Genomic DNA, 21,570 nt, shown 5'->3' with positions numbered 1-21,570 from the left:
ATGACGTGCTGAGTCAATCACCCTGGCGTTAATTCAGCGATCGACCGGGATTCGAACCCAGGATCCCAGGATCCCAAGCTGGCACCCTAACACCAGGGTTAGGGATGCATTGCTCCCAAAGAACTGCCTTTAGAGGCCATTTTTCCCTGCGGAGCAGGGGTTGGCCTTTTTTGGGCACCATGGTCCCCTTTTTGAAGCAATGTTTTATGGCCGGATGCCCTTCCTGCCACCAACCCTGTTGGTCGCCTCTTGCGACACAGTGAATTACCAGTGAACTGGTACTCAATTTGCCGACCGGAGGGGGCTGAGTCAACCCCCCTGGCGTTAATTCAGCGATCGACCGGGATTCGAAACCAGGATCGTAGGTTCCCAAGCTGGCACCCTAACCGCTAAGCCAACACCAGGCTTTCAAAACTAAGGGAATGTTCGTAATTATTTGATAGAGTAAGTAAAATGTTAATTTTCAACTCATTTATTTATTTGAAACCCTAACCCTCTGCCCTCCAATGACCACTACATTTGCAACCTCTGGGGTACTGGTCGTGATCAACTGATTTCCCTGCAGTATAAAAGCATTTTGATGAACCGTATGCACATTTTACAAAAGATGCACTTCTATTCTGCACCATTCAAAACAAAACAACTTTTGAATAATACTGCTTTAAAAGGCTTTGGCATGGTAAGTTAAACGAGTCTCCATCTTGCCAATTATTATTAATATTACTTTGTTTAATAGTTTTCTTATTTTGTTGATTGTTTTGCCAGTTAGCTTTCAGGTACTCATCATAATAATGGCAGTGCTAGCTGGAGTTCTCCTTATACTCCTCATTCTCTGCTGCTGCTGTTGCTGCCGTCGCTGCTGTCGCAAAAAAGTCAGGTAAGATTAACTTTGATGCTTGTGAAGAAGAAAAAAATTCTGCAATTCAATTGTAGTCAAATAATTTAAAAGATATGGGTAATCGACCCAGACTTATCTGATGCTCAGCATTTAAAAGGATAGCACATCGGACAAACAACGCTGGGAAAGCAATTTCAAACCACACTTGCTATTGCACTGCTTCGGGAGCACCAATACTCTGTATCGAGTATGGTACCGGCAAGGTAACTGCAGCCTAGAACCTTTCACTGATTTTGTGCTGGAGTTTCTTGGCACATCTAACTACTCTGTTCGAGCTTTTATAGGAGATTTGTACTGCCTAAGTTCATCTGTAAATATTTTTGTGTCATCTTTGAAATGTAATTGAACACCATTTTTATAGATGGTTTTGTGGCGGACACAAAAGCCCACTGGCGTGGTGACATCATTCCGCGCACCAAGTGGGCGGTGGCCACGCCCGAGGGGTAGGCGTGGCCTCATGAGATACACCGGGCGCGCAGCCCGGAGCGCGCCAGTGTTACAGTGAGCTCCTGAAATAAAGACGCTTATAAGTTACCGCTTGTCCGCTTCCTCCTTGCTCGCAAGCAGCGCGCGTAACGCCGCGCTTTACTGGTGACCCCCTCGACGTTGGATCTGCCGGAGCGATCCTTCCACACGCGACGCCATTGCCATGGCCAACTTCATCAAACTTCCCGAATTTTGGGAGGCTCAGGCCGAAGTCTGGTTCGTCCAGGCCGAAGCCCAATTTCAGCTTCGGCGCCTCACCGGCGATGACACGCGCTATTGCCACGTCGTCGCCTCCCTTGGGCCCAGCACGGCCGCTCGAGTTGTGTCCATCCTTCGCCACCCACCGGACGGCCACAAGTACGAGGCACTCAAGCGGCTACTCCTAGCCACGTTCGGCCTCACGGACGATGCACGGGCCGACCGCCTCCTGGATCTCCCCGAGCTCGGTGACACGCGCCCGTCGGTCCGAATGGACCATATGCTGTCACTGTTGGGCGACGAAGCCCCCGGTTCTCTATTCCGGGCGCTTTTCCGTCGCCAACTTCCAGCGCAGGTTCGCCTCGCGTTGGCCGGGACCGGGCTAACGGAACCCCGAGCATTGGCAGCCGAGGCGGACAAGTACTTCGCCGCTTCGGACACGCGGGCGAGAGTCGGCGTGGCCGTCACGGCCCTCGTGGCTGATGCTGCTAATGCTGCTGATGCTGCTGATCCACAGCATCAGCTTATACAGCATACGCAGCATGCTGATACGCACCTCGTGACCGCCGCCACGCCCCGCCCACCGCCGCGGCGAAAACCGCCACCGCGGGGAAACCCGCCAACTCCACCGGCCTGGCGGAGCCAGCCACGCTCCTCCAGCTCCACCACCTGGTGCTGGTTCCACGCCAAGTTCGGCCACGAAGCTCGGCAGTGTTTTCCGCCATGCTCCTTCAACAGGTCGGGAAACGCCCGGGCCGGCGCTCAATAGTGGCGATGAGCGCCGGCCGTTCCAGCAGCCTGCTGTTCATAACGGACACCTTCTCCGGGCGCCGTTACCTGTGCGACACGGGAGCGCAGGTGAGTGTCGTTCCCGCCGGCACGTCAGACAAGCACGCCGCGGGTGGGGGCCCCGCGCTGCTTGCCGCGAACGGGACGCCCATCCGTACGTACGGAAAACGCTGCCTCTCTCTGCGGTTCGGAGGGCAGGTTTTCCGATGGACGTTCGTCACCGCCGACGTGCCCATGGCACTGCTTGGCGCAGACTTCCTGTGCGCTAATGGGCTCCTGGTCGACGTCAAGCGCAGACGTCTTGTCCAGGCCGAGACGTTCAGCTCGCTCGCTTGTGGGTTGCCCAGCTCGCAGAGCAGCTCAACGAGCGGCTTGCCAAGCGGCTTGCCGAACGGTTCGGTTCCGGCCACGTTGGTCTGTACGCTTCCGGCAGCGGACGCATTCACCCGCCTCCTCGCCGGCTTCCTGGCCCTCACGCGGCCCACCTTCTCGGCGGGGGCCGTCAAGCACGGGGTGGCCCATCACATCCCCACCGTCGGGCCACCGGTCTACGCCCGGGCACGCCGCCTCGAGCCGACGAAGCTGGCGGTGGCAAAAGCGGCGTTCGCTACCCTGGAGCGACTCGGCATCGTTCGGCGCTCAGAGAGCGCTTGGGCGTCGCCGCTGCACATCGTGCCGAAGCCCGGCGGGGGATGGCGACCGTGCGGGGACTATCGCCGTCTCAATGACGCCACGACTCCCGACCGCTACACCGTCCCCCACATTCAGGACTTTTCCGCCCGTTTGGCGGGCATGTCCTTCTTCTCGAAGGTGGACCTCATACGCGGCTACCATCAGGTCCCCGTCAGGCCGGAGGACGTCCCGAAGACGGCGGTCATCACGCTATTCGGACTCTTCGAGTTCCTGCGCATGCCCTTCGGTCTGAAGAATGCGGCTCAGGCGTTCCAGCGACTGATGGACAGCGTCCTGCGCGACTTGGATTTTGCCTACGTCTACCTGGACGATATCCTCGTCGCCAGCGCGTCCCGCGAAGAGCACCTACGCCACCTCCGCACGCTCTTCGAACGCCTGGGCCAGCATGGCCTGATTGTGAACCCCGCAAAGTGCCGGTTCGGCGCCGCCGTAATCGATTTTCTGGGGCACTGTGTCACCAGGCACGGAGCCGTCCCCCTGCCGGCCAAGGTGGAGGCGGTGAAGGGGTTTCCGCGCCCCCGCACGATCAGAGGGCTGCAGGAGTTCCTGGGCATGGTGAACTTTTACCATCGGTTCCTGCCCCGTATCGCCCAGCTCCTGCGCCCCCTGCACGAAGCTCTCCGAGGTAAGCCGGGCAAAGGCGACGTTACCTGGACCGAGCAGATGGACACGGCGTTCACGGGCGCGAAGCTCGCCTTGGCTAACGCCACCATGCTCGCGCACCCGGCGCCCGATGCACCGATCGCCCTCACCACCGATGCCTCGGACTACGCGGTGGGCGCGGTGCACGAGCAATGGGTGCGTGGAGCTTGGCAACCGCTGGCGTTCTTTAGCCGGCAGCTTCGCCCGCCCGAACGCCGTTACAGTACCTTCGACCGCGAGTTGCTCGGGCTTCACTTGGCGGTCAGGCACTTCCGCCATCTGCTCGAGGGCCGTGCGTTCACTGCCTTCGTCGACCACAAGCCGCTGATCTTCGCGATGGGCAAGGTCACCGAGCCGTGGTCGGCCCGGCAGCAGCGTCACCTCTCGGCCGTGTCCGAGTACACGACGGACATCCAGCACGTCGCGGGGAAGGACAACCCGGTGGCGGATTGCCTTTCCCGGGCCGTCGCCCACGCAGTCCACCTCGGCATCGACTATGCCCGGATGGCAGCGGACCAGGCCGCTGACCCCGACGTCCAGGCCTTGCGGACCGCCGTCACGGGCCTCCGCGTCACCGAGGTGCCGTTCGACGGCGCGGGCGCGGCCCTCTTGTGCGACGTCTCCCTCGGGCGTCCTCGCCCCATCGTGCCCGCGGGCTGGCAGCGCCAGGTGTTTGACGCCATCCACGGCCTGTCCCACCCGGGCGCGAGGGCCTCCCAAAGGCTGATCGCCGACAAGTTCGTCTGGCATGGCCTCCGGAAGGCCGTCCGCGGCTGGGCCAGGACGTGCCTCGCGTGCCAGCGCGCCAAGGTGCACCGGCACACCCAGGCCCCGTTGGCCCCGTTCACGGTGCTGGAACGCCGGTTTGACCACGTCCACGTGGACCTGGTGGGACCTCTGCCCCCCTCGCGGGGTTTCACCTACGTCCTCACCATGGTGGACTGCACCACCCGGTGGCCGGAGGCCGTGCCCTTGGCGTTGACAACGGCGGCCGATGTCGCGCAGGCTTTCATCGCCACCTGGGTCGCCTGGTTCGGCGCCCCCTCAGACATCTCGTCCGACCGCGGCCCCCAGTTCACCTCGGAGCTCTGGGGGGCGGTCGCGCAGGGGCTCGGGGTCCGGCTGCACCGAACCACGGCCTACCACCCCCAGGCTAACGGCCTGTGTGAGCGATTTCACCGCTCATTGAAGGCCGCGCTCCGGGCCACCCTCCGCGACGGTGGCTGGGTCGACAGGCTCCCCTGGGTCCTGCTGGGCCTCCGGACGGCGCCCAAGGAGGACCTGCGTGCATCCGCGGCGGAGTTGGTCTTCGGGCAACCGCTGCGGGTGCCGGGCGAGTTCCTCCCCGACTCCACGGTCCGCGGCACAGCAGCGCTCCGCTCTGCAAGAGACCGCCCAGAGGTTCGCCCCGGTGCCAACGGCATGCCATGGGCACCCACCGACGCATGTCGCCCCGGAGCTTCGCACGGCGGAGTACGTCTTCATCCGCCACGATGCCCACCGGACACCACTGCGGCCCCCGTACGACGGGCCTTTCCGCGTGCTGGAGACCGGGGCGAAGCACTTCACCCTGGACATCGGCGGTACTCCTGACCGCGTTTCGGTGGACCGCCTCAAGCCGGCCCACCTCGACGTGGACCATCCACCGCCAGTGGCCCGACCCCCACGTCGGGGCCACCCCCCTGCGGGCGGACCCCCGGCACCGCCCAGCCACGCCGCCCCCTGGTCCTGCACCCATCCCAGGGGCATCCCACCTGGCATCCCTGCACCCCAGACGCCGCCGATCGCCAGGGGGCGCTTCGGCCGGGTCATTCGTCTGCCCCGCAAACTGGCCCTCCAGGTGCGCGGGAATTCTGGGGGGGCGCGTGTGGCGGACACAAAAGCCCACTGGCGTGGTGACATCATTCCGCGCACCAAGTGGGCGGTGGCCACGCCCGATGGGTAGGCGTGGCCTCATGAGATACACCGGGCGCGCAGCCCGGAGCGCGCCAGTGTTAGTGAGCTCCTGAAATAAAGACGCTTATAAGTTACCGCTTGTCCGCTTCCTCCTTGCTCGCAAGCAGCGCGCGTAACGCCGCGCTTTAGTTTAGTATTTTCAGGTTCAGTATGATTTATACAATAGGTGTTGTCGTACTACATTAAAAATAATAAATACTCGATTCGAGAAAGAAATGACCATTGTATATTATTTATTTATACATTTTGTTGGTACCAAAAACAATTGGTTCATTTAATCTATTTATTATTTGTCTTGATGCTCTCTAACTTTCTCATTGTATTGCAGTGTTGATCTACAGACGGCCAATAAGAAAAACGAGGAGAAGCTGAAGATGAAGGATACAAAGTAAAGATTATTGTCCTCTATCCCCCCCACCCCAATTTATTTATCTTATTTGTTTTGTTCACATGGAAAAGCAAGAGCATCTTTCTTAATATGTTGTTCAAAATGATGTATCTATAAGCTTTTTTTGGCTTTCACTTTGCAATGTTCTATGCTGCTATAGTTTGATTTACTTCAAGCCTGTAGCTTGGCAATAAAATGATCTTTTGGGAGGGGGGACCGGAGGGGTTGTTTAAGTTTATAACTTAAATAACAATTATTTTGTTACTTTCATTTTTAATTTTTTTCGACTGTTATTGTTTTACTAACATAGTATATACCCACCCTCTGGGTAGGTAGCGTTTGCGCATTACTTGCTGAAAAAAGTACAGTCTTCTTTTTGCAAGAAGACTATAGAAGTTTGTGTGGTGTGCATCTTAAAGGTTCTAGATAGTCTAAAGAGTCCATTTAAATTGTAGTAAGAGTCTAATCTCTAAAGGATATAGAGGTCTAAGGGGTCAAAGCAGTGTAACATGTCTATAGGGTGTTATGGTTCTAATAGAGGCTATAGGATCTACATGGCCTACTCTTTACCCGAGTGTCCCAAACTAATCAAGATGGTAGTAGCTCTGCCAGGTGAGCAGTGGTTGAGAAGTGAGGTTCGGCTAGGTAGTTTGAAGGTGGGATCAATGGGGGGGGCGGGGGGTGGGGGGGGGGGGGTTGAGGTTGTGGAGATGCAGAGGAGGAGGTTGGAAGTGTTGTTGTATAGTCCCGGACAGTTCTCTCGAACAAGACCCCTGCACAGACAGCCAATCGATTTTACAGGAGTGACCCAGAGATCCCCCACATCCAGGATAGTGTACCGCAGCCTTCACAAAGTCAGAGACAGAGAGAGGGGGGAGGGGTAAAGAGGGAGAGAGAAAAAGAGAAAAAAGGGAAAGGGCCGGTCCATGGGGACCAATCGGCACTCTGGCCGTGACGAATCCGGGCAGCAGGGAAGAATGGGGAATATTTGGCCCCCGACTTGCGTTGGGGGAAGGGAGGGGGGGGGGGGGTTCAACCACCGCAAAGAGGCGTCCCCGATAGTTTAGGTTGGCAGTGTTGTGTGAGCAGGAGACCAGATGGAAAGGAGACTGGGTTAGGAGGTTGGAGGAAGGATACAAGCTGTTGCACGTGGGTGGGGATGGAAGGAGTAATGGCGTAGGAATAATAGTATTGGAAGAGATCAGCAAGCAGGTGGTCAAAGTGGAAAGGTAGGAGGGATGGATAGTTATGGCTTGGGTGGTGATGCAGAGGAAAGTGGTGCATGTTATGTTGGTATATGGGCCACAAACTGGAAGGTCTAGGATGGAGAAGCAGGAATTCAGGGACGCACTGGAGAGGATGATGGGAATGGTTGAGATGGAGATGATGGAAGAGGATACAGAAGATCAAGGATAGAGGGAGGCAGCTGGGTGCAGTGTTGCTGCACCTGTATTTTTTTTTTTTTTGTATACAAGATCGAGGCTCGTGAAAGAGCTAACATTAATCACACAAAAAGACAAACCGACACACAAAACACAAAAAACAAGGGGAGCGGCAGACAAGATGGGGAGAGAGGGGGAAGGACACAAAAGAGAGGGGGAAGAGGGGGAAGGACACAAACACAACATTTGAGAGCAGGGACATCGGGAGGACTTGGGGGGGAGGTGGGAGAGGATTAAAACATATGAACACTGCAAGGACTCTGGGGTGAATTACCGGGGGTAGAAAAGATCAAGGTTTTCGATGGGGGAAGATAAGAGATGGTGGTGAACAGCTGTTTTAAAGACCTGGAGGGAGGAGTGGGATTGAAGGGAGTGGGGGAGTTTGTTCCAGAGGCGGGAGAAAAGGGGAATGAAAGAGTGAAGGTGAGCAGAGAGCCTAGACTTTGGCAGTTTAACCATAAGAGGGTTGCAGGCAGATCTTGTGCGACCTGAAGGAATATTGGGGGGACAGAGCACAGAGAGAGCTGGGGGAGCAAGGCCGGAGAGGAGTCGGTAGAAGACAGGACTTCTGTATTGACAGAAGAAAGCAGCAAGGAGAGCTGTGGATAAGGTGAGGAATGATATGGAAGATGAGGTGTACAACAAGTTGGAAGAGGATGGTGGGAGGAAGATCTATAAATTGGCTCATGACAGGGGTGGGGATAGCGATGACATAAAGGGTGAGGGAGGAGGGTGCGGTGAATAAGGATGGTGGTGGGAGGCTAGTGACAGAGGGGTGCAGTATTGAAGGTGTGCGATGGATATTTCAAAGAGCTGTCGAACTGGGAAGGCAGCATGAGCGAGCTGGAGCTACCAAGTTATGGGTATGATGATGTGGTACGCCAGGCGTATGATGAGGTGTGTACAGAGATGATAATTGCAGTGAGAGAAGTCTGAGTTAGGTGGACAAAGAGGTTGTTGAATGTAGGTTCAAGATGGGTCAATTCCGGAGGAGTGGAGGACAGGGTTAATTGTGCCGATATGGAGGGGAAGGGGGATGTTCACAATCCAGGGAAGTACAGGGGCATTACACTCCTTAGTCATGTGATGAAGGTGCTGGAGAGGGTTCTTGATGGGAGGATAAGGAAGAGTGTGGAGAAGGAGATCAGAGAAGAGCAGCAGGGATTTAGAAAGGGTAGGGGAACGACAGATGGGATGTTCCCACTGAGCCAGGTGGTGGAGAAGAGGTTGGAGGTGCAAGGTGAAATGACATTGGAATTTGTGGACCTGGAGAAGGGCTATGACACTGTCCTGAGAGAGATGGTGACACTGAGATGGATGGATGTGCCAGAGGCAGAAGTTAGGTTGGTGGAAAAGAGGTACAAAGGATCGAAGGGAAGAGTTTTGGGTGGTCCTGGGATGTCAGAGGAGTTCAATATGAACATCGGTTTGAGGCAGGGAAGCGTTCTCAGCCCACTCCTGTTTATCATGGTGATGGAGCTGGTAATCAGGAAGGTAAATATGAAAGATATTCTGGGGAGGATATTGTATGCGGGCAATCTGGTTGTTGTGGTGGAGAGCGGATGGGAGATGCAGGAAGTACTGGGGAAGTAGAAAGAAGCATCTGAGAAACATGGGCTGAAAATGAGCATGGAGAAGAAGAGGTGATGTGGGTTGGGCAGCAGAGAAAATAAATAAATATCAGCTTAGAGGGGAAGGAGATCAGACAAGGAAATAGGTTTGAGTATCTGGGTGTAACAGTGACCGGGATGGTAAGTCAGAGGCAGAGGTGCGGAGGAGGATCCAAGTGGGTGTGAATGCATGGAAGAGAGTGGAGGGTGTAATGGAAAACAGAAAAATTCAAGGAGATTGAAAGGAAAGGTTCTGATGGCGTGTGTAACGCCTGTCTACCTTTACGTTCTAGAGACTGGCACTGACAGAGAGACAACACCACAGGCTGCAGGTTTGCGAGTGCAACTGGGTCAGGATTGCGGGAGTGAAGAGGGTGGATAGAAGGAGGATGGATGAGCTGAGGGTGGGGATTGGTGTGCATATGACCATGATGGGGAGATTGGTGAAATGCCGGCTGAGATGGGCTAGACATTTGGTGCGGATGGGGGAAGAGAGAATGGCAAAGAGAGCAGATAGGTTGAGGGAACAAGGTAGGAGGAAAGAGGTAGACCATGGCTGAGATGGAAGGATTGTGTGAAGAGGGATATCAGTAAGGTGGGGGTGGTAGAAACGTGGAGAGCGTTGGCTGAGGACAGAGGGGAGTGGGGGAGTATTGTGGTCAAGGCAGGGCAGGAGCTTGGTGCCATCATACCTCACCCCTTATGAAGGTAAGAGGACGAGAACAACAACAGGTCTTAACGGTCCTGGAGTTCTAAAAGGTCTAGCTGCCAAAGGTTTTCTAAGAGTTCTTGGGGTTCTATGGGATTTTAGGAAGTCTAAAGGGTGTAAGGGCTCTAAATAATATGTGTCTTATGGCATCTTAAAGGTTATTCAAAGGTATAATGGGTCTCGGCAGTCTAAAGGTTTAAAAGGTACGTTCCAATAGTATGTAATTGATATACTTAGTCATGGTGCAGCTGACATTCAAACAGTACATAATTAAGAGACATACAGTGCATTCAGAAAGTATTCGGACCCCTTCACTTTTTTCACATTTTGTTATGTTGCAGCCTTATACTGAAATTGTTTAAATTCATTTTTTCCCTCATCAAAAGACGGAAGCCAAACAGTTCAATCTTGGTTTCATCAGACCACAGAATCTTGTTTCTCACAGTCTGAGAGTCCTTTGGGTGCTTTTTTGCAAACTCCAAGCGGGCTTTCATGTGTCTTTCACTGAGGAGAGGCTTCCGTCTGACCACTCTGCCATAAAGCCCAAATCGGTGGAGTGTTGCAGTGATGGTTGTCCTTCTGGAAGTTTCTCCCATCTCCACACAGGATCTCTGGAGCTCAGCCAGAGTGACCATCGGGTTCTTGGTCACCTCTCTTACCAAGCCCTTCTCCCCCGATTGCTCAGTTTGGCCGGGCGACCAGCTCTAGGAAGAGTCCTGGTTGTTCCAAACTTCTTCCATTTAATTTAATAATTATGGAGGCCACTGTGGTCTTGGGAACCTTCAATGCAGCAGAGATTTTTTTTGTCGGCTTCCCCAGATCTGTGCCTCGACACAATCCTGTCTCTGAGCTCTGCAGGCAGTTCCTTCGACCTCATGGCTTGGTTTTTGCTCTGATATGCATTGTCAGCTGTGAGACCTTATTTAGACAGGTGTGTGCCTTTCCAAATCATGTCCAATCAATTGAATTTACCACAGGTGGACTCCAATAAATGTGTAGAAACATCTCAAAGATGATCAAGAGAAATGGGAGGCACCTGAGCTAAATTTCAAGTGTCATAGCAAAGGGTATGAATACTTATGTCAATGTGATATTTCAGTTTTTTCTTTTTAATAAATTTGCAAAACTTTCTAAAATCCTGTTTTCTCTGTCATTATGGGGTATTGAGTGTAGATTGATGAGGGAAAACATGAATTTAAACTATTTCAGCATAAGGCTGCAACATAACAAAATGTGAAAAAAGTGAAGGGGTCCGAATACTTTCTGAATGCACTGTATAGTTACGTGGGTCGACTGAGGCTTCACTCTTCGCCATAACCGTGTTTTTCCAGTGAACACAGTAACATGCAAGTAAGAGGTTGGTTCAGGTAGGGTTTATGGGGCAATATAGATTCTGGGTAAGGATGAGGAAACTAATTTGTATGGAAACATATACACCCAAATTCCTCAACAAGAACATGAGTGTATGCTTCTCATACGTAACCTTCATCTAAACGAAGGATGAATACAGAAGTAAAAAGTGGGGAGGGGCATAAAGAACATCGATGTGATGGGGAGATGGGAATGGGGCATACGGGATTGTAGAGGGGGGCGGGTAGAGTGGGTTGGCTCAAATCGTATGGGAATGCCCTTTATTTTTATGTAATACAAGCGATGGTCATACAGCTTACCAAGAATACTGTATATGCATGATGGCCAAGCCAGCAACAAATCCTCAAAAAATACCTCAATAAATCACCAATTTTACAATTGCAGGGTATTCTTGGAAAATCTGTGGAATACTGGTGATTTTGATAAATACATTTATAAACGTTAAAATCTCACTTTTGAGATAGATCTGTGTATTCCAATTATTTATGTCTATTTGTTTGAACATTTTATGTAGAACATTTTATGTTTATTGTAGAGCAGCAACGAAGGCTGGAAAGGGTGGAAATGCGAATGGTTCGATGGATGTGCGGAGTATCGTTGAGAGAGAGGAAGACAAATGATGAATTGCGAAAGATGATGGGAATAGAGCCTGTGATTGATGCTGTGAAGAGGAACAGGTTGAGATGGTTTGGTCATGTATTGAGGAAGGATGAAAGTGACTGGTTGAGAAGAGTGATGGAAGTTAATGTAGAAGGAAGTAGAGGACGGGGAAGACCGAGAAAGACTTGGCTAAAGATGGTGGAAGAAGAAATGCGGGCAAGGGGGTTAACAAGGAGAGATGCAGAAAATAGGGCAAAATGGAGAAGATTGTCATGGGGACCGCAAGGCTAACCCCCGCTCTAGCAGGGAACATGGCCTTAAAATGCATGTTGTTGTTGTTGTTGTTGTTGTTGTTGTTGTTGTTGTTGTTTGAACATTTTGGCTCAATCTCATGTATTACTGATGTTTCTTTTGTTTTCTGTCACAGGAGAAATGAGCGTTCAGCCATGCGTGAGGAAACAAGGAAGAAGTATGGTAAGCTGCATGAAAGTAATGTGATGCTTACATTTGAGCATTGCAAACATTTCTATTTTTATTTTAATGACAAAAGTAAAAAATAAAACGATTTCTCAGCGAATTTAAAGTGTGGGTAACCATAATGCTTTTTGATGCATCCCGTCTTTGGGGAAGACGTAAAGACTGATGCATAAAGACCAACCTATGGCATCCATTGCAAGAAGTGAGACTTTATGCCACTACAATTGCAATCTTTTTCCTTTGCCTTTTTGTGTACAGCCTTTCGTTTATTTATTGTACATGGTATAAGTCTCCTGGAGGAGCTTCAGCACAAACGTGCTGACAAATGTATGAGACAATACAGTACTGGACTTGATTTCAGGCAAACAGCCGCGGAGCACTGGGGAAGTGATGTAACAAACCCGGGTACTGGAAACACCATCTTTATGATGTCGCTTTTCTCTCCACACTTAACGGGAAAATTGAGAAGTTTTCTCCCTATGGATGCCAACCTACAAGGTTTATCCATGCTCTATCCTTTTTAAATGCTGAGTGGCAAGCACGGAAGTGGTATGTACGATTTTAAAATCTTTGGTATGACTCGGCCAGGGTCAGAATCAAGCTGCCGATCTTCCCAGACTCGAAGCAGATGCTCAACCGAAATGCCAGTCTGGTAATAAACCGAAACTAGAACTGTGAGCAGTGATTACAGGCTTCCAGGCAAAATGGCCACCATACCACGTGACTGACGTCATCATTTTCAATAAATTTTCCTCATGGGTAGTCGGTCATATCTATAAATTTTGGGTTGGATCGGTTAAGCGGTTCTGGAGATATAAAATTTCATTTTTTTCCTTAAATGCAAGATGGCCACCATACCATGTGACTGATGTCATAGTTCACAAAAAAATCCTCATGTCTAGTTAGTCATACGTATGAAGTTTCAGATTGATCTGTTGAATGGTTCTGGAGATATGGATTTTCAAATATTTTTTCCTTAAATCCAAGATGGCTGCCATACCACTACAAAGTGACTGATGTCATAGTTTACAAATATTTTTCCCACCAGTATATGATCAAATGCATGACATTTCGCATTGCTCCGTTAAACGGTACTCCGGAAAAGGTTATTAAATTTTCACATCAGTATGTAAACACAACTTTCAAGTTTCATATCGATCGGAGAAGTAGGTTTTTAAAGTTTTATGTTTAAATCCAATAGGGCGCAAAACCACGTGACAGATGTTTTTTTCCCGCAAACTTTTATCCCCATGGCTAGGTGACAATATTTGTAAAATTTCGCATTGATCCGTCCAGCGGTTCTGGAGATGTTTAAAGCTTATGATGTAATAAGCAATGGCAGTCAATAATATAAATAAAAATAACCACCTTTAGAGGCCATTTTTCCCCGCAAAGTGGGGGTTGGCCTTTTTCGGGAACCGTGGTTGTTGTTGTTTTTCGGTCCCCTTTTTGAAGCAATGTTTTACGGCCGGATGCCCTTCCTGACGCCAACCCTTTTTTGCCGCCTTTAACGACAAACAGGGAATTACCAGTGAACTGGTACTCAATTAGCCGACCTCGGAAGGATGACAGGCTGAGTCAACCCCCCTGGCGTTAATTCAGCGATTGACCGGGATTCGAACCCAGGATCCTTGGATCCTAAGCCGGCACCCTATCCGCTAGCCCAACACCAGGGATTGCAGTCAATGCAAGTCAAAATTGCAAAAACAAAATTCATGACGCAAAATTCAGTTGAACTGGTATCTATAATGAGTTAAAGTTTTGTAGAGCTAGCTATAACAGTTTTCTTGGAATAGTCTTCACAAAATGTGTGAGAATAATAATAATAATAATCCTTACAAGAACAATAAGCTTCCAGTGTGAACCTCACGGGAAGCCGAATAAACATTGTGATACGTTTTATGAATTGTTCGGGTTGGTGCATATTTTATTAACAAAAACTATGCTATGCTCTCCGCAGGCCTTGGAAATGACAACCCATATGAAAAATTTAACTGATGGCAAAATCCACTGGACTGTCAATTCCAAGATTCACAATTGAATTGTATAAAGGTTTTACGGCTTCTTTTGAAATCCTTGACTTTCTGAATTCTGTTATGACCATTTAGTCATGCACTTTGGGTATTGTATTGCTTCCACTGTAATGTTGAAAATTCTTCGGACAGAATGAAACATCCTGTCATAGTGTCATTAAAAGTGTATGGTGCGTATCATTGATGCCCCTTCTGTAGTTTAAATTTAACTTTTCTTTCCTCTTCATTTGATATAGACGCCATTAATTTTTGTTTAAAGAGCAAATAGGGTTTTGGAAGGAATCTAAAATAATATATTGGTCAACACTGCACAAGGGTGTTTAATAGCAGTAATTGGTGGGGGAAAAGCCTTTCTGAAGAGGATTGCTCCCGATTGTATTTTCTGTAATATTTGGGGAAATGTTTCTGAAGTTAAACATAAGCAGGGAGTCTTGCATTAATATAAAATCTTGTGAATGCAGAGAAACTTTCATTGGTGTAGACGAGCGAAAAGTTCGGTGAATTGTGCAACGTATGGGAAAGGAAGCTATGATTTGCTGCGTTTCACATTCCCAACTCGACCGCAATTCCACTAAATCTGAGGCCATTTACAAATGCTTTTGATGTGATGCTGAAACGATTTGCATTGTACTCTGTTTACCTTTTATGTCGAAGGTCTAACTCAGCTGCTCTAACATATTGTGTGTGTGCAATAAAGTTTACTGTTTTGCACTCTTGAAAAGGAATCCCACACAACGCATCTGCTTTACACATACTGTACACCGATTAATATAACATCGAATTTTATTTAACAAGTGTGAAAACGCTTTTAAAATATACACCACTTGCTCCTATAAATCGCAAGTAAATTGACGCGTTTTCAGTGAAGTTAACCAACTCACTATTCCTCGGGGTTGAACTGTGATAGGTTTGGGGCATATAGTGAAGTGAAACGTTGGAGTTCTTCCATCATTTGGGTGAGCACCTCATCCCGTTCCTCCATGCTGACACTTTTCCCACCCACCGTTGGGAAAATGCAAGTGGAGGGCACCGGTAGCAATGAAATACCTGAAGGAATGGTGGAGGTAGGGGGGGGGGGGGGGGCAGGAACGGAGAGAAAAGTCAAATGAAGTGTTACTGTACTTGATTTGTTTTGTTTAAGAAGCTTCATTGATAAAGTTGCAAAAAATAAATATGATATGTAAGTGGAATATGTACAAAAGGATGTTTTTTGGATTGGTCCCTTTGGTCTCCATAATGTGCAATCAGCAATTGCAAAATATTGTCATGTTGATGGGGTCATGAACGTGTTCACATCACGCAAAACAATGCTTCACGAATTACTAAATTAAATGAAACCACGTTGGAGTGGAAACTCGGCTTCTTCCCACCCGTCTCTTAAAACGAGTTTGCTAATCAATTCATATTTCTCCCAGGGATTTCCCAAACTCCGAAAATTCGTGTGGGAATGTGGCGACATATCTCTTGAGAAATAAAAGGTTTATTAGACACATAAAACAACACAAATGAAGAATCCCTGGATGAATGGTAGACTAGAACTAATGAGATACGTTGGCCTAATGGTTAGGGCGGCGGGCTTGGGATCCTAAGGTCCTGAGTTTGAATCCCGTTCACCTCTATTGAATTAATACCAGGTGGGGTTGACTCAGCCTGTCATCCTTCTGAGGTCGGCGAAATGAGTACCAGGGTACTGGGTCCTCTCTCAAGGAGGTTGGTGGCAGGATTTGCACTCCGGCTGCTGTAAAAACGCCTCATTCCGTAGCACACAGTGGTGTGTGTCGGGATGGTGCTGAGGAATCTTCCAAGGACGCAGCGACGTGCTGATCCAGGGTACACTCCCATTAAATAAAAATGAAAAAAAAACTAATGGGAGAAATTAATAAATACACGCTTGCTCAGTAATTTGAGACTATACACTCAAGACAAATGGAAGCCTATGGTGCCACACACCCTCATCCACTTGTGCACAAAGAAGCGAAAACAGGCCAAGGCATTGAAGGATGAGGGTGAGAAAGAGAAACAAAAAAAAACAAAAAAACCGAAGCATGGGGAAAGACTGCACAAGTCAGTCCTTGAGCTACCACGAGGCAAACTCGCTGCACACCGAAACACCGACCCCAAAGAGAATGCACACCTTCCCGACTCCAACCAACTCTATTCATCTGAATACTGAAAATGATTTGCCTTCCAAAGAGAGGGAGAAAAGAGTTTGTGCATACGTGTGCAGCCTTCTATCTCCTCTCCCGTGACCATTCCCCGCTCATGCGGTGGCGAGTTGCCGCTGATGTTGCGATGCGGTGTTAACATTGAGCTTCCCGATCGAATGACTCAACACCTTGCAGCCCGCCAATAGGGTCTCACCCTCGGGGGTCACTGTGACTCCTTGTACTCAGAGTGCTGAGCCACAAGGGTGGTGGGGATATTGGTAAACTATGTCGCTTCTCACACATATGCCTCCCCTATGTCAACCATGCCATCTTTCTTGGCATTCATAGAAACAAGAAAATGTCAAGCTAATGGGTCCCTGGTTACACAAAATGTTATAACCTACATGAACACATCAACAATGCTAACTTAACATACAGGTAAATTGTACCCCCTCCAATGTAATTATATGCATTAGATAGCTAGAATGTAACATTCAAATGGAGTTTACAAACGTGTTTTTCTGATTAATTAATCTATCCATATATATTATATACATTAATGGGAAAAAAGTTTCTGTGCACCATAAAAAAAAAAAATCCCACGATGACTTTTGTGACCGTGAAGAGTTGGCGAGCTTTTGCTGGCACCATGAATAAATGACAAATTCCTGCCGTAACTACTGCTGGGAAGGCAATGGCAAATCACCCAGTATAACACTTGGCAATAAACTGCTTCAGCAGTATCAACACTTTAGCAGAGTATGGCACATCAGAATCATAGATCTTTAAAAATTATCATTAATATAACCAGTAATGAAAACTTGAAATACACTTGGCAGGATCGCTGGCAGGTTTGTCACAATTAATGGCATATTAGAAGGAGGAAGATTATACTTTGCTATAAAATTCCTTTAAATACCGTCACGTCTGAGGCTCACTAATATGATGTGCCTCAGCACCGGGATCCTTTGTCCCAGGAAACGGCAGATCGGTTTCTAACCTCCTGCGTTCATTTATTCGTTAATCTTTACTGTTTGCCAAGGTTGCCCAGATACACAGAAGGCGTGTGCAGGATGGAATACGTTTTCTTAACTTTTAAAGAGTTTATGTACAACGAGCAAATACAACGCATCGCTTCGCTGACAGAATTATTAAGGGAGGGGAGGAGGGATGAGGAGGGAAGAGGTGGGAGAGAGAGAGAGGAAGGCAGGGGGAGGGGAGAATGGTCCCATCTGCCGGCATTAGTCCAGGATTGAATGAAATGGGGTAGATTAAAACAGCATGTTCAAATGGGTTATACTAAACACCACCCAGAGACGTCCATGGGGGGGTGGAGGGGGAAAGGGGTTGGGGGGACATAAATTTGAGGTGAGGAGGAAGGAAGGGCATTTTCTTTCAATTGTTGAAAAAGCCACACCAGTGTTCGTGCCTTTATTTAATTTTCCACACGTTTCCCACGCACATTTAAAATGCGATCTCTAGAATCTCTTAACCTGAGCCAAATTTGCACATTCTTTGACACCCCTTCCTCTCCTTGACCTCCGAAGAGTTGTATGGTGGTGGAGGGGGTTTGGGAAGAGGTTAGCGTGAGGAGCGGTTGGGGAGGGGAAGGGAAGGCAGCACCATAGAATAATAATTTGGCGAACTTAACAGACACAAAAGACCAAAATAATGTCTGAATTACATTTTCTACATATCAATTATAAATGTGTAACTGTCTCCAGCAGTCCTGCTCAAACAGGATAGCAATACCACCCGTCGCTTTCAAACAGAACGTACCATTTTAAGAGATTATAACATGGGCGTCCCTTGAGGCATGCAACTCTAACTGCAAAGGTTACATTCTAAACTTTTCGGATTTTAAACTTCATCACCTTAACATCGTCTTGAATGTAAATTTGTAATTGTATTTTCAAAAATGACAAAAAAGACTTACACCACTGTCTACTATATCGCATGGCTTGCAAACATCGGTTGACAAGGAAAGGCTGGCATGACAAGCTATTTGCGATGTACAGTGCCTTCAGAAAGTATTCACACTCCTTGACTTTTTCACATTTTATGTTACAGCCTGAATTTAAAATGGATTAAATTGAGATTTTTTTTTTTGTCACTGATCTACTGTCACTGTTAGTGTTACCATGTCACTGTTAAAATGGAATTTTCTTATTAGAAATTTTTACAATTTAGGAGTTGCGGAAGGCGAGAAGACGAGGCCATTTCGTAGGGTTCGAAGCTCGTTTATTCGTACAGAAATCTCCAGCACACTCTCGCGCGAACGGAAGTCGTACCGCTTTTATAAAGCCAAAACCCTTTTCGGAGGGCGTGGCTCCGACAACCGCGCGTGCGTCACGTCCAACAAACCAAAAGCCCCACAGGCCCGTGCACGTGGATTATGACCAAACATAAGGTAACCGTCACATGCGAATAAGTTAACCGCGACATGCGAATAAGGTAACCGCTACAACAATATAATTAAATATTAAATGCAGAAATATCTAATTAACATAAGTATTCAACCCCCTTAATCAATACTTCGTAGAAGCGCCTTTGGCAGCGATTACAGCTTCGAGTCTTCTTGGGTATGGCTATATCAGCTTTGCACATCTGGATTTTGGGAGTTTCCCCCATTCTTCCCTGAGATTTGGCGGACCGGAGTGGGAGGGGGGGGGGGGGGGGTGCCTAAGAAAGATGACCGGTGGCGGTGACACACACACACACACACACACACACACACACACACACACACACACACACACACACACACACACACACACACACACACACACGGATACTTTGAGATCCGGTAGATCTCCCTTACATCTCCTGACGCCCATCCACGTGTGGGGATAGCAGGCAAAAACAACTTGCATGCATATGCACACACGCACACACATGAAGGTGGATATATCAAGACCTGGGGGTACTCCATCCCATCTTCTGAAATATGTATTTGGAGATAACAACCAGTGACACATGCACACGCACACACACTGATAGATACACGCTGACATACACAGGACGCAGTTGGGAACAAGCCATGCGGATCAAAAGACAAATCACACGTGTTTAAATCAAATCAAAAGCCACGTGTTTAAATCTTGTGATGCACTTGATGTACTTTGTCATACACGTACACATGTATAAACCCAATGTAATCCAAAGCTACTTGGCTGTACCATGTCTTGCTGAGATTGCAATCTCGTACAAAAGGATAGCAATCAATGCATCTTCTGGTAGTGTTGAGTTCCGCAGGCTCAGCTTGGCATGTGCACATGACAGAGAAATTCTGCACCCACCCACAGGACAATTCGGTTTCACGTTTGTGTGTGGCAACGTCCGTGCTTGAATATTTAAAAGACAACAATCAATCATGTAATTTTCTGCCTTGTGTTAATTATATCAGCGATCACAAACTTTCCATTCAATGTCTTGTGTTAATTGTGAATCCGAACATGGAAGAGAAAAATCAAGTTTGCGGATGTGTCCATCTATCTACGTCGACGCTCTATCTACATCGAGTAATGTGTCCACAGTGCTGTGATGCCAGCTTCAATTTCAAATTTGTGTTGCTTGGTCTTTGGTTTGTAATGATGTTTGCGAATGGTGTATAATGTTAGCTAATGTAGTTTTCCTACAAGTAATATAATGTACAGTGTGAACATTCCTCCATGAGGTTTGGATAATGAAACACTTATTGAGTAAAAAATTGATTTGAAGTAAAAATAAATAAAACTATTGATTTATGGGAGCGAGACATGGGTAATGAACGTAGAGCATTAACGAAGGCTGGAAAGGGTGGAAATGCGAATGGTTTGGTGGATGTGCGGAGTGTCGTTGAGAGAGAGGAAGACAAATGATGAATTGCGAAAGATGATGGGAATAGAGCCTGTGATTGATGCTGTGAAGAGGAACAGGTTGAGATGGTTTGGTCACGTGTTGAGGAAGGATGACAAGATGAAGATGAAGACAAGGGGAGATGCAGAAAATAGGGCAAAATGGAGAAGATCGTCATGGGGACCGCAAGGCTAACCCCCGCTCTGGCAGGGAAAATGGCCTTAAAATGCCTGTTGTTGTTGTTTGTTGTATTGAGTAAAAAAAAAAAACCCAGTGATTTGTGTCATGGTCGGATAACTTGCCTTATGATTGTGGGACCATCAGATTCAAATCTTGCGAAGATTTGTTCTATACACTAGTGTTACTTTGCACTTGATTTTCAATTAACTCTTGCAGACAGTTTGAAAATGTAATTGCAAAATTGTACCCCTGAGATCATTCATATCAAAACAATCTATTCTGTATTAATATTGATGTTCTGTATTAAGGACCTTGAGCTGATGTTCAAGTATTCGTTGTAAAGTGCTTCAAACGTTTGCTTTTTTGCACTTGTGAGCCAAATATGTTTGATTTGTAAGCTTTGTGATTATAAACTTCTTACAGAGTCCTGACAGCACTGGCAGGAAAGAGGTTTCCATGTCGAGTAGAGCGCAGACGCCGACTGGCAACATAATAAGCACGAATGAGGGTCTCGGCAGTAGGAGAGAGTGTACATGGTAATGTACTAACCACCTGAAAAAACTTCAGGAAGGGGCAAAGGTAGGCAACACAGCACAATTAACTTTACACAAGCACAGCATAAAGGAAGACAAAATGTCACAAACTTTAACTGACGTCTGTTCTGTTTTGCTAGCACAGGACTGTTGCTTCTTGGTTCGGGGCAAAAACTTATTTTATTGGAACTTAGTTGAACGACCATGAACCTGCGCAAATGTTAGAGTCCACGCTCAGTTGAGTCTAAAAACTTCGTTGTTTTCCATGTTCACAACATACCTAATCGGTACATTTAAAAAAATACAATTTTGGCATCTAACATTTTTAATTTTGGGGAGCTTTTCAAATTTGCAAAATTTTATTTAAACCCTTGCTGGATTTTCTCATTTCTTATTTCAGTAACCATTGTTAATAGTCAAATTCTAAAATGTGTGCGTATATTAATATATTATGTATATATATATATATATACACACTACATGACCAAAAGTATGCGGACACCCCTTCAAATTAGTGAATTGGGCTGTTTCAGCCACACCTATTGCTGACAGGTATATATAATCAAGCACACAGCCATGCA

General features: G+C 47.9%; 2 protein-coding genes across 2 annotated transcripts in view; one reads left to right on the top strand and one right to left on the bottom strand.

The window, feature by feature from the left end:
• LOC137438198 (pituitary tumor-transforming gene 1 protein-interacting protein-like) overlaps positions 1-15,013 on the top strand; it is a 49,322-nt gene extending 34,309 nt beyond the window's left edge. Inside the window, exons 4-7 of the mRNA XM_068133234.2 lie at positions 766-877; positions 5,991-6,050; positions 12,210-12,256; positions 14,220-15,013. Of these exons, the coding sequence (XP_067989335.1) occupies positions 766-877; positions 5,991-6,050; positions 12,210-12,256; positions 14,220-14,257 (257 nt within the window). The 3' untranslated portion in view covers positions 14,258-15,013. The remainder of the gene's footprint in view (positions 1-765; positions 878-5,990; positions 6,051-12,209; positions 12,257-14,219) is intronic.
• A 144-nt stretch (positions 15,014-15,157) lies between these two features.
• MCMDC2 (minichromosome maintenance domain containing 2) overlaps positions 15,158-21,570 on the bottom strand; it is a 47,574-nt gene continuing 41,161 nt past the window's right edge. The window contains exons 10-12 of the mRNA XM_078766360.1: positions 20,878-21,017; positions 19,619-19,728; positions 15,158-15,339 (exon numbers count right to left, since the gene is read on the bottom strand). Coding sequence (XP_078622486.1) covers positions 15,173-15,339; positions 19,619-19,728; positions 20,878-21,017 — 417 coding nt within the window. The 3' untranslated portion in view covers positions 15,158-15,172. The remainder of the gene's footprint in view (positions 15,340-19,618; positions 19,729-20,877; positions 21,018-21,570) is intronic.

The sequence above is a fragment of the Myxine glutinosa genome, chromosome 12, assembly GCF_964187855.1.
Source record: "Myxine glutinosa chromosome 12, kmMyxGlut1.1, whole genome shotgun sequence".
Taxonomy (NCBI): Eukaryota; Metazoa; Chordata; class Myxini; order Myxiniformes; family Myxinidae; genus Myxine; species Myxine glutinosa.
Note: the sequence above shows the minus strand (reverse complement) of the source record. Positions and strands in the feature narration are given on the sequence as shown.